This window comes from Crocodylus porosus, unplaced genomic scaffold, assembly GCF_001723895.1.
Source record: "Crocodylus porosus isolate Cpor-Errol unplaced genomic scaffold, CroPor_comp1, whole genome shotgun sequence".
In the NCBI taxonomy this organism is placed as follows: domain Eukaryota; kingdom Metazoa; phylum Chordata; order Crocodylia; family Crocodylidae; genus Crocodylus; species Crocodylus porosus.
This window is the reverse complement of record NW_017728927.1, coordinates 15,291,723-15,305,353: the sequence shown is the minus strand read 5'-3', so window position 1 is coordinate 15,305,353 and position 13,631 is coordinate 15,291,723. Positions and strand designations below refer to the sequence as shown.

General features: G+C 41.1%; 1 protein-coding gene across 1 annotated transcript in view; it reads left to right on the top strand.

Annotated features, from left to right (window-relative positions):
• FAM20C (FAM20C, golgi associated secretory pathway kinase) overlaps positions 1-12,964 on the top strand; it is an 82,406-nt gene extending 69,442 nt beyond the window's left edge. Inside the window, 5 exon segments of the mRNA XM_019542091.1 lie at positions 7,310-7,490; positions 8,590-8,699; positions 9,766-9,847; positions 10,439-10,498; positions 11,848-12,964. Of these exon segments, the coding sequence (XP_019397636.1) occupies positions 7,310-7,490; positions 8,590-8,699; positions 9,766-9,847; positions 10,439-10,498; positions 11,848-12,100 (686 nt within the window). The 3' untranslated portion in view covers positions 12,101-12,964.
• Positions 12,965-13,631: the final 667 nt, after the last annotated feature.

Here is a 13,631-nt window from a genome sequence, read left to right as displayed (position 1 = left end):
TTTCCAAGGAAAAAAGAGGCATATTAATGATGTCAGCCATCATTTTTTGGAGTAATTGAGGCAGCAGTTTAAAGAAATCAGTGTTGCACAGCTAATAATGATGTTGATTTTGTTCATATTAACTAATTCCAAGGGATTATGGATGTTTGTCCCCCCAGAAGAACAATAGTAAATCTGAGTCAGTCCTTATTCTGATCTTTCTATGTTCTGCTTTAATCAATAGTCAGGATTAGATCCTCTTTCCAGACTCAAGATTGCTGAAGTATTGTTAAAAGTCTGGTATGAAGAGTAACACTAATTTCAGTAAATGAACAATACAGGCAAATGATTTGGCTAGCTGTTCCTTTTCTTTCTGAGCAGAATTATTGTTCAGATTTTATGATGCTAAGCACAAGAGGGATGGAGGGATAGATGGATGGATACACAGATAAATTTTGTATCTTAACTGTAATCATTAAACCAGGCTTTTATATTCAGTTTTTTTCACCTGATTATGATTACAAGGCACTTGTCCCCAGGTCCCATCAGTTTACATTCAAATATCACCACTCATGCTTTTTTTCAAATGAGGTGGAAGTTTACAGATTAGAACATGATGTAAGAAGAGAATCTCAGTTCATCCAAATGTGTCCTCTCTTTCTGGTGCTGATTCTCACTTCACACATATACCTCCCAACCCCCAAACACACACGCAACTAGCTTGCAAGCTTGCATCATGGGTTCTTCCACTGACGCTGCACTCCCTCAGCCTGCTTCCCCAAGTACTTTAAATATATCTTTAAATACACTCTTTCAGCACACTAACACACAGGTCAATCTCGGCCACTAGTTCCTCAAACAGGGCTGTGATTAAGCTTGATATATGCATTTGTAGCTGAATTTGTCTCTAAATCATCATGTTGAGTAAAGTGTAGTGCTTCGGCAGGTGCCCACTAGGGCTGTGAAAAGCTTCGCTCCCTGATTCAATTTGGCAGGCTGAATCTCTGAATCTGACTTAAATCAGGAGACCCTTTAATTTCTCCGAATCGAATCAGAACCCACCGATTTGGAGAGATTTGGAAAGATTTAGCAATTCGGACATAGACACAGCTTCAAATGTTTTTTCTACATACTTTTAGGTAGCAGGTGGCTCATGAACACTGCAATGCTGGGGTGGACGGAGCATCCCACAGGAGTGCAGGGGGCTCCCCAGTGCACTTGGCAGCAGACCCAGAAGTGGACCAGAAGCACTTCCACCGGGGTCCACCGGGGAGTGTACTGGAGGGCCTCCCCATGCTCGCCTGGCTCAGCAACTGCTGCCTCCTGGGTCTAGGAAGGCACCCAGACTCCCCCTGTGGCCAATCACTGACCCAGGGAGGTGTGGAGGGGGGCCCTGCGTGCTCCCTGATGGACCCAGAAGCACTTCCAGTCCACTTCTGGGTTCGCCACTGAGCATGCAGGGGGCCTCCCTGCACTCCTGTGGGTTGCTCCTTGCGCCCCAGCATCACAGCTCTCATGAGCCATGCCTGCTACCTCAAGGTATGTAGAAAAAACAGTTAAAGCTGTGTCTATAGCCAAATCAGCATCAAAGCTTCTCCAAATCAGCTTTGAATCGTCTCCAAATCAGCATCGAATCTTCAGATTCAGATTCGGCCAAATCAAATCAGGAACAGTGATCTGAATCAACTAATTAAATCACTGTCCCCGATTCAGGCCGAATCTGTATCAGAATTGAATATGGCCCATTTTGCACACCCCTAGTGCCCACCCCCAAAATTAACTCTGCGTACCTCAACTAAGTCCTTCTGCACAGAATATAGATAGAAACACTAACAGCATAAGTCATTTTGCATCGTTTAAACATTTGCATAATGCATCTCTCTCATGCTTTACCATGAGATCCTGTACCCATGTCCTACAAGCATACTGATTAAAGCTGATAGCACTAAGGATCTTGAGGCTGAGCCCAGACAGTGCGTGATGGGGGGGCGCAGAATAAGCCTTGTTATTGAAAGAAATCCTCTTGTGGCTTTGCTTGGGATTTGCTTCGCAATAAGACATATCCTGCCATTCTTCAATGTACCGAGTGCCCCTTGAAGTCACTAGGAGTAGTACGTAAAAATCAATAATCCAACAGGAGCGATGATTGATTGAAAATGCAGGGCATCCAGGACATATCAGATTAGTTATGTCAGTCCGTGCAGCCATGGATGTGATCATGGTGATAGCCTGTAAACTTCACTGTGAATTTATTTAGATACTATTATGTGATTTATACCAAATGATTAGTCCCAGTTGTTCTCACTGACAGTGTGAAAAGCTGCTGACAGAGTTCCTTTGTTACCAAAGTTAAATTCAGAAGCAAACTATTAAACAGGGTATTTATCTTCCTGTGGCGGAAAGTGCTGTATTTAATATAATTCCTTTAAAAAAAGGTCAAATTTGCATACTGTGAAGCAGAGGGGATGAGAGCAGACAAGTGTTATTTCTCTGCCTCTTGCTCCTTAAAAAACTGTTGTACTTCAGGGTAACTAATCAAACTTCCAGGTGTAAGCAGATTCCTTTCTGCCTTTAGAGCTAAATTGTCTCAGATAATCAAGAGAAATCCCAGTGGACTATCCACATCAACAGATCACCGGTGACTCTGACACTCAGTTAAATGAGATCATGAACTAGATTGCAGACTTTCAGTTCCTTGCTTAAGGGACAACACACTATTCTTTCAAGGCAGGGACACAGTTCTCACTTTCTTTGGAGGCACTAAGCAGTGGCAAGGTGCTGCAAACTTCTTGTCTTTCCACCTGCCCCTCACTTGTACATGTGGAAAGCAGTAACCAACTGGTAGCACTTCTCTCTGCTGCTCCATCACCTACAGAAAGGATGGCAAGTACAGGGGGATACATGGGGTATATACATTCCCCAGCTACCCTAATGCGCCTGCAGCGAAGATCACAGGCTGACGTGTCTGTGATATCTTGCAAATCATCTCTTGTGTTCAGCCTGGAACCTATTAAAATATTGGGTTTAGGCCATTTTTTTTCACAGGTATAATCACAAATCTCAGTATCGCTGGCTAATAGTACCAGTGGCTGCCGGGTGATGCCATTTGACAATCCATGTTCTAAGTAAATTTCAGTTTACAAGACCATACAGAAAATATTTAAACTGCTGTTGTGGTTCAGCGGTAGAATCCTTACCTACCGTGTGGGAGACCCAAGTCTGATTCCCAGGCATGCACGTAACTACAGCCATGAACGCCACATGCCCCCGGAGGCTGGGGGACATGGCAAGCTTCTGCGGGTAGTGGCGGTGCTAGAGCAGTGGGAGCACGGCAGTGGTAAGCGCGGAGCTCCTGCAGGCAGCCATGGTGCTGTCAGTCAGAGGGGGGTGGGCAAATGCCCACCAACATTTGGGGGACCACCCGCAGATACTGCTGGCAGCAGCCAACAGTGATTGCAGACCGACGCTGCCAGCAGCACCATTTTGCAGGGGGTACACCAGCATTCTCGGGGTGCATTTGCACCCGCGTGTACCCCCTGCGCATCACCAGTGACTATAGCCACTGAAGCACCGAACATCTGGACTTGGTTTGGCCTTTGGATACTGTCTCAATGGTTTAAGGGGCGGTGAAAGGTCTGGGCAGCCTCCACTCCTCCATTCCCCTGTCTACGTGTATGCACTGAAGGTCCTGATGACCTCTCATGCAAACACCGTAATCCAGAAGGATCAGCAGTTGCCTACTAACAGCAAATGTTTGAACTGCTCCTTGCTTTCAGTCTGAGTCACGAAAAACACGTATATGAAGCACAAATCCCTCCTAATCCTGCAGTTATGATCAAAGGCAACACTTAAGAGCGGAGACAGATTGTAGCCTTGTGGAAAGCTGTGGTCAAGCTAGTAGGATAGAAACAGTCTTGAGAAGGAGACCCTTAAGAAAGCAAGGGTCATGACCTACCTGTAGACTGTGGTGTTCTAGATCTGGGGCCTGCAGTGGTTTTTGTTGTTAGGCTAAATAAATAATTTAAAAAATGCTGCTTTCCTATGCAGCGTATCGGCCTATATATAGATCTGAATTACTGTTACAGGTTGTTTAAAGGAGAAATAGAGTGGGCTTCCTGTTTACAAGCTCATAATATCCTGAAATGAATAAACGCCAAGACCAGAGGCTGAGGTGATTATAGGAAATAATCAAGCCGGGCGGTTTATCAGTCAGGGATGTGGTGGATCTGAGTTAGCGGGAAATCTCCTCAAGTTATTATTCTTATTAGTAAATCGTTAAAGTAACACACACATTTTCAGTGAAAGGAAAATCTATTTTATTCCAAAGCGATGGTGTTGAAAGGCTTGCCAAAAGGATTCGGTTTTTTGGCCCTTCCTTCCCTCCCCTCTTCTCAATCCTGTGCTTCATTTTCCTGCTTTCTCAAACTATTTTGCTATCCCTACTGGTCTCAGTCTCTTGCTCTCAGAATAAATTCAGTGTATATGTGTTTTTCCTGTGTTTTAAAACTGAATTAAAAAGTAGTTTGGCCAATATGGACACTGAGAACACACAAAAAAAACAATTTGAAGTGAGAATTGTGGGGGAGGGGGGGCACTGAGTGGTTCCTAATAGTTGCCAGTTTATCAGACTACAGAGATGTGCATAATGTGTGACTGGTAAGGAATAAACTCTATTCCCCTCTATTCAGCACTGGTGAGGCCACATCTGGAGAACTGGGTTCAGTTTTGGACCTCCCACTACAGAGAGGATGTGGACAAGTTGGAGAGAGTCCAGCAGACGGCAACAAAAATGGTTCAGGGACTGGGGGACAGGACTTATGAGCAGAGGCTGAGGGAACTGGGTTTATTTAGTCTGCAGAAGAGAAGACCAAGCAGGGATTTGATAGCAGCCTTCAACTATAGTTAATGCACAAATCAGATGACCAGAATTAGAAGGCACGGAACTTAATAACCAGGAAAACGTGTTCAGTAATTATCCATTGACCCCCAACACATTGACTGTTGGAGATAGCTCAATAGCAAAGTTTGTCCCCTGAATTACAAATCCAAGTGATATCAACTGGTCAAATCATCATTACCACTTACTGCATCATCACCATCTCTTGAATTTAAAAGTATTTTCAAGCTTCCCCTTGCCAAAGAGCACATCAGCACATAGCTCCATAAGAACAGCTGTGCAGAGCTGCAAGGCAAGCACCAGGAAGCGGTTAGCCTTCGGGCCGGGATTACAACATTTTTACACTGGTGAAATACACATGGCCTTTTTTATAGTGATGTAAACTACATCAGGATCCAGAGTAAACACCTGGCAATTTCTCTTTGCATGAAACAAATGGCTAATCCCCAGGTATGCTGTGGATACACCACACCTACACTGGTATAACTCACAGGATCCTTGTGCACAATGTGTGTGGTTTAGGTACACATTACGAAACAGCACCAAAAATCACCGTTTCTCTAGATTAGTCACATGTGAAAATACGCATTGACCTTTTTTATCATGGTAAGTTTCAATTTATCGTGGCAAATTAGACCACTTCCGACATGTTTTATTTTTACCATGGCCAATTGTTCCACCAGGTTTAATTTTATCATGAAACTTGCATTATGTGTATTCTCGCACACAGCTAACATCACCATTTTCCCTGTTCTGACACAATTCGTCCACCAGGTGCCCTCTAGCGTTTTTTTTTTTTTACTAGTAATAGCACATTAACCATTAACACCATTATCAGTGTTAAATTTATTATGTGCAAAATAATAACGGGAATCATAGTGGTACATTGTGAGAGTGAAATAAACCTGGAGATTATCTTTAGCTAGAAAAAGTCAACATCGTGTAGAGGCACCCACAGTGGTTTTACCACCAACACATTCAGGGAAATTGGGGGAAATTGCCCAATGGTAGTTATTTGCAGCATGCTTACATTGGTGTAAAAGTCAATCACTTTTGGGTAGATGCACTGTGGGTCCAGGTTCTCAGAGAACTAGAATTACCCATTATTGTTATTACAGATTGTCACTGAACTTCTCCCAAAGAAGAACAAACATGTACCTATTTTCCAGTGTAAGGTGTCTGGCTTTGTGGTGTAGAACTTCTTTCTCGTTCCCCCATTGAACTGTCCTGTAAGGATAAAAAACAAGCTTCTCCTGGTTGTATATTATCTATATTTTTAAACCTTTGTGTAATGGAAATAATTAAAGCACCATAGCAGAACAGCAATAAGAAGAACATCTCACTCCTTTTGTTCTTAATAATCTTACTTCTTTTGTGGGGTAAACTACTTGTCTTTCAGTCTTCTAGTGTATTCACTTGGGAACTGGTTTATTGCTTGTAAACAGCATGGCCTGCCTGTTGTCATTCAGATATATGATTGTAGTTATGAGATTTTAAACGTCATACACCTTGTAAAATATGATATGTTGTTGTTAAGGAGTTCTTTCTTTTGTTGGGCTAATGGAATAATATAGCATATGGAGAGGATATTTATATTTAACATATATATTGCCACAGCAAAAGTTCTGTGACTCTTGTAAATCGACATGTATAACAAACAATTTGCCCTTGTAAACATACAGCTTCTACTCACACACACAAAAAAAAGGTGAGAGGAAGGACTTCCTGTCAGTCTGTAAAAGAAATGAGAGTAAGATTCACTTGTACAAATCTCATCCTGTTTCTTTTACAGTGATTTGATTTTGCCTACCTCCATTCTTTGGGTGTCCAATAAAAGTACTTGACTTTCAGAAAGTACTGAATAAACCTTCCCAAAATACTAGTTATGGTCAGGTATAATAGTTTTGGTTCCATGCTGAGTCTACACTTTACTAGGAATAACAAATATAGGGCTAAGATTCAAGAAAGTCAGGTTATGTGTATGAGTACACTGGAAAATGTGTTCAATGGCATATAAATAACCTGGCAACGTTCTGAGAGGGCTTAATCTATGGCCTGATCCTAATTCCCCAAGGTAAATAGAAATCTTTCTGTTGACAGCATAGGAAATTAGGGCTGGAAGGGGTCCTCTTGAGGTCCTCTGGTTCAGGCCCCTGCTCAAGCAGTGATCATCCTTAACCTAACCATCCCAGTCAGTTGTCTCTCTAATTTGCTCTTGAACATTTCCAGGGATGGAGATTCTGTAACCTCTCTAGCTAGCCCGTTCCAATGCTTAACCAACTTCATAGAAAGAAAGTTATTTATAATATCCAGCCTAAATGTTCTCTACTGCAGTCAATGGGCTCCAGATCAGGGCCTTATGTGCGCTCATGTTTGTCGGTATATTTCAATGTGTTTTGAGAACGTTTGTAAACGTCTCCCTTTCTTTGTCAGCAAACAACATCTGCTTCTACGGGGAATGTTCATACTACTGCTCAACTGAGCATGCTCTTTGTGGAAAACCAGATCAGATTGAAGGTTCTCTGGCAGCTTTCTTACCTGACCTATCGTTAGCTAAAAGGAAAACCTGGAGGAATCCATGGAGACGTTCCTATCATAAACGGAAGAAAGCGGAGTAAGTACCAGGGAGCAAGGCACTTTCCAGCAGCAAAGCAGCAGAGCTGATGATGTCTTGTTTGGTAGGATACAAGATGTGATTCATTTCTAAAGGGAATTTACTGCCAAAGCTCGTTCCGAAACAGCAAAGTCAATGAAAATCTTTCTGTTGACTACAATGAGCTTTGAGTCAAGCCCCTAAAAGGGGATGCACAGGGAGCAAAAGAAATACTTAGAGCTGAAAGAAACACCATTATGGTTATGATACTGCAGTGGACTGCAGTGGGACTACTTCCACGTCTAAAGAAGGGCACATGCTTAAATCTTGGCAGGAACAAAGCCTGTAACAACTTTTGCAAAAGGACACAATTGGGAAATACCTGCATCCCTAATCAAGACTCAAATGAGTTAAGTATTTGACTGTATGATGACTGCCAAGGCAGACCTGACTTTCTAAATCTTGAATCTGCAAGCAAGATGTTTTCTTTCAATTCATGACTCGCCTAGAAATTACACGAAATGCCCTTTAATTAATCAGCAGGGCCAGGCTTCAGAGCAGGTGATGGGGCAACCCCAGGTTGCCCAGCCCAACCTGCCCCTCCTTGCCTTCCCCCCTCTCATCTCCAGCTGCTGCTCAGAAGCCAGGCCAAGCAGTGCAGGCTGTTGGCAAGTTCAGAACAGGAAAAAGAAAAATCAGGCTGGCACTGTCCCTTTAAATTTGTCACTTGTATCACTTTCAAGACACTTCCTTACATGCTGCTCCAGCCTACAGGCCGTTCTGGTATGGGTGGGAGTGGTGGAGGGTAAAATTTAAAGGAACCGCATCCATTTACATGCAGGCACCAGGACAAGCCATACTACTTTTTGCTTCTTTACAAAGGAGGCAGGGTCACCAGAATACAAGTTCATCCAGGGCACCATTTTCCCTAAAGCCAGCTCTGTTCATCAGACATCATTTACGCCAGAGTTTGTACCTCTCAAAGCAGTCGAAGTGGGTAGTGCATGTTCTAACCCTCGCCCGATGTCATACAACTAAATGGCTGAAAAACATCAGGCTGTTTTCTACTGAGGAACCTTTACATCTGATATAAGCTATCAAAAATGTGTTTTTTTTCTAGGTGGGAAGTCGACCCAGATTACTGCGAAGAAGTTAAGCAAACACCACCATATGACAGTGGGACCAGAATTTTAGATATAATGGATATGACCATTTTTGATTTTCTAATGGGTAAGCTTCCTCACTTTTTCAATGATATCCAACATTTAATTCTAATAATAATTGGTTTCCTAGGAATTGCTTCACATAGCTCAGTAATTTTCTGATGCTCAAGTAGAATTGCACAAACTGCATGTGCAGTTGAGGATAATTAGGAGAAAATGCTGACTGACATGGACATGTACTTGCATCTGTACAAATTAAAAGAACAAAGATTTATGCAAGTATATTAGAAGTGAGCACAGTGCTGGATGTCATTCATGCTTGTCCCATGAACTGTTCACTAAAAGTCTCATCCTCTACAGTACGTTTTACAGTGAGTGTCACTCTCTTATAACAGAGGGTTCCTACATGTAAATGATAAGAATATTTGTTATTGGTAGATTTTTCCCCCCGCTTTGGTAGTGTATTTCTCTGCATTAGTATAGACAGCATGGGAAAGGGAAAAATTGCTATGACCAGCAGGCAGGAGAAATGTAGAATATACGGGACACCACTCATACCGTGTAATCTGATTATAAATGTTTTAAAAACTGAGAAGGAACAGTAACATCATAATAGTAACGGAAACAATGCACATGCCTACTTTAAGGATCACATGTTTTGTTAGCAGGATGTTAAAACTAATTTTGCCTTACCGTAGATGAGAACAGTCACATTTAAAAACAGAGTCAGTTGGTCGTTTAACCATAATTTTTCTTTTAAAGCAGTAAGAAAAAGTTATCATCTGGTATATGATCTCATATGTTTGCATATGGGCTCATTCTGTGAGAACATATATTACAAATGTAAAGACAATGGCTGAAAAGTGTTCGTAGTTTTAATAAAGCAAAAGGATTGTAATAACAGATAAGAGATTTCAAATGAGTGTGCAAGATGGGTGTGCAAAATCTGCAGCTGGAAGGTTCTATGGAATTGAACCTAAATGCACCTTCTGCAGTTTGCCAAGTCTTTGAGCATTTTTCATTGTTGGAAATATTCTGCTCTTTGATGAAAAAATCAGGTCTGGACCTTCTCCTAGCTTCTGTCCTGAGAAACAACAGTTGAAAAAACCTTTTTCTTCTTTCCTATTCTGTAGGAAATATGGATCGACATCACTATGAAACTTTTGAAAAGTTTGGAAATGAAACATTTATTATCCACTTAGATAATGGAAGAGGGTAAATATTTTAATAATTCTATTGATGAATGAAAGAATTTTGGTCAGATTAACAAATCCTCTGATGATTTATACATTTCAGTATGTCCATTGTGAATTACCCTGTATTTGTAATATGGCGGTATAAAGAAGACCCAACAGAAATCAAGCCTCCATTAGGCCAGGTGGTATAAAAACACAGCTGTCTGTCTGGCGTGAAAAAAATCCATATTTAGACAAAGAACAAGAGAAGTTAAATATTTTGATCCCTAATTTACAGATGGGAAACTAAAGCCCAGAATGATTATATGACTTGCATACTCATACAGGAGGTCTGTGATACCACTGGGAATTGAACGAAGTCCCTTCAGACTCACTCCAGTTCATTAATCACAAGACCATTGCTCAGCTTTGCTAGCATGATTTTCCAGTATTTATTTCCACCATGAATAAACAAGAATTGTATAGTGGCTTGATCTTGCACTTAACTTCCACTGCTTTCTGGATCCAGAGCTAAATTCCTAGAGATTTATTTATGTACTATTTGTGTATTTATTTAATTTTCCAGAATCAAAAAACATAGCTTTATCATATATGCCTTATTTCTAAACAGGTTTGGAAAATATTCCCATGATGAGCTTTCCATATTGGTGCCTTTAAACCAGTGCTGCAGGTATGTTACATTGCAATATTAATTTTTAATCTATAGTGTGCTGTGTGTGAACGGGGATGAAAGGATGAAGTATGTGCTTTATATGTATATAAAATCAGTTTATCTTAGTTGAATATCTGAGTGTTTCAAATGACGCGTGACTATCTAGCTCAAGATTTACACTCAGCACAGACAAGACCCTCAGAACTGTACAGTGCTTTAGTAACGTGAAGGTTCTCACTTCACCCTCCAACAACCACTTAGCTAAATAGAGGCAAATAAATTGGTGCTACGCACCGAGCTTTCTTCCTATTGATTCAAATGTTCCACCTGCTTTGCAAGTCCCAGAGGAAGTCAGACTTTCAGGGTTTGATGTAAACGGTACTAAAATCAAGACCTCTATTGACTTCTGTGGGCTTTGAATTAAAGCAAAAGACTGAGAAAAAAAGAAGGGCTTTTACAGCAGGGTTTAATTTCTGAGGCTATTGACAGAGTATCTGCTGACGTAATCCAGATAGATTTGTGAACAAATAAAAGATCTGAAAGGTATATGTGCCCTTAAATGCTGGGATTTTGGATTTTGCCCTATGTGATTAAGTAAATTTTAAAACTGGGGCTTTGGCTCCTTTTGCACTTAAGAATATTTGAAAATGTTTTTCTTGCTATCAACAGCCATGATTTTCAGAATGATGTTTCATAGATTTCATAGATTTCTAGGGTCGGAAGCGACTATTACATCATTGAGTCTGACCTCCTGCCCTGGGGAGGAAAAAGCACTGGGGTTAAGTAACCCCAGCCAGGAATTAAACTGGTGGGATGGGGGTTGTCAACTGGGGGTACCCTCCTGCAGCCCTGCTCCTAAGAGGTGGTGGCACTCCATCTCCGCCCACCCACGCGGTGTCCAGCCACACGCCATCAGCCCCCCACCCCGCTTCACTTGGCATCTGGCTGCTGCGGGTACTTAAACTAAAAAAAGTTTGAAAACCCCTGTTCTAAGTGACATTTAGTGCCTTGGGTTTTGGGTGGCCAGTCTTTGTGATAGGACTAGATTTCAGAGAAGGGGAACTCAAATATTTTCTGAAAACCAAACTTCTCCCATTCATCTCAAGAGTCAAGGCACCTAAAATTATTCATAGGAATGTGTGTCCAATACATCATGTATGCATTGTATTCTTCTACGTTAATAACTTCCTTGTTGTCATAAGTAGGCCTAAGGTAACGCCGTGTCTTATGGCATAGATAGAATTATAGTTTTATGTGCTATGTAGTTTCCTAGATAACATCCCTTTTGAGGAGTGAATATAAGGTACAGTATATATGCTGCAGATGATGACAGAAATATTGATTTACTCTTTTTCATTCTCTCATAGAATAAGGAAGTCTACCTATCTGCGATTACAGTTATTAGCCAAGGAGGAGTACAAGCTAAGCCATTTGGTGGAGGAATCCTTACTAAAAGATAAAGTAGCACCCATTCTCTACCAGCCTCACTTAGAGGCAATGGACAGAAGGCTACGGATTGTTCTTAAAGCCGTTAGTGACTGTATAGAAAAAGATGGTTATGATAACGTGGTTGAAAATGATTTTGACACTGATGTTAACACTGTAACGACTAACAGGTAGTGAAATCATATGACTACATTTTTACTAGCAAAGTAAAGAAGATAAAAAAAAGTCTTGCAAAAGACTGTGTATGCCACTTTGTGAATTCAGTGAATTCAGAAATGAGATATAATTGTTCCCAAAGTAGGTAAAGCATAGACTCTGTGAAGGCTTAGTTACTTAAGAAAAATAAGTCTAATGTGATGCTTTTAATTAGTTCCTAAAACAGATTATGAAAAGGTTTGGAAATTGAGATCACTGGCAGATGACACTAGTCTCATGGTAAAACACCTCCTGCCCTTTTTTTGTATAGGAAGGGGGCCTTTATTTAATATTTTGTATTTATATATGGCATATCTACGAAATACCACAGACCTACCTAACAAATTTAACAAAAGAGGGACAGCATAGTTTTGTGACTCACACTTTATTCTTGGTGACAGTTCACTTAGTATTTTGTGTTAACCCTTTAAGTGTTCTACTTTACTGTACCTAATTTAAATTGAATGCTTTTTTCAGCTACTCAGCATTTAAAGGGTTAAGACATCATGAACTTTTAAAAGCAAAAAAAAAAGTACAGTGATGAGCTGGGAGGAGATTTCGATAATTGTGCATTGACAGGAATACTTGAAAGTTGATTTTACAAAGTGATGTAAAATGATAAGTTGTACTATTTATCCATCCGGAGGTAGCAGCTCTTATCTTTCTAGATTATTGTAGTAGGGCTGCTCCTTTTCAACTTTTGCTTTTGATAGTTTTGTGTAAATATATACATATATGGGTAAAAGCTGCTTTCTGCAGCTCTAGGCTTACTTTTGCAGCATTTTTGTGGAATTGTTTGCAACGTGGTAAAAGTGCAATAAAGATATGGCAAATGTGTAGCCAGACTGTCTGAATGGATTCTTTTTTAATTTGTAAATCTATTTCAAAGGAAAGACAGAACCATGAGCAAAATATCCAGGTAGCAGAGTTTGATTTTGTCATCACATTGTGCGGCAATAACGATAAAAAATAGTTGTCCCAGAACAGGGAACAGCTGTATAAATATGCACAGCAAATCTGCAAAAACTTTGTTACCAAGTGGTCATGATATGGCATTTATCTGTAGCCCTGAGTAAAGGACTGTGTCCTAGGAAGAGCTAACAGACCTCCAGAAGCCAGGTGCTTCCTTGACTTCCCCAGCATAAAGTAGAAGGACAGTGAAGACTCTGCTGCCCATTTTTAGGATCACACAGCTGTGCACTGGGGTGATCTATAAACTAGTACATAAGTATTGGTGTGGCCATATCCCCACCTCTTCCATGCCTCACCCTCTTTTGGAGGGCATAGAGCAGGCATGGGCAAAATACAGCCCGGGGGGCTGGATCTGTCCTGCCAGACCTTTCTATCTGGTCTGCAGGGCCCCTAAAAAATTTAGAAAATTAATATTTATTTGCTCCTAGCTCCCTGTCAAAGATGACAGAAGACAGGGGCAGTAGGACCCAGAGGATGCTGGTGGCAGGACCCAGCAGTAAGGCATGCCCAGCCCTGCCTCCCCAACCAGAAACCCTTG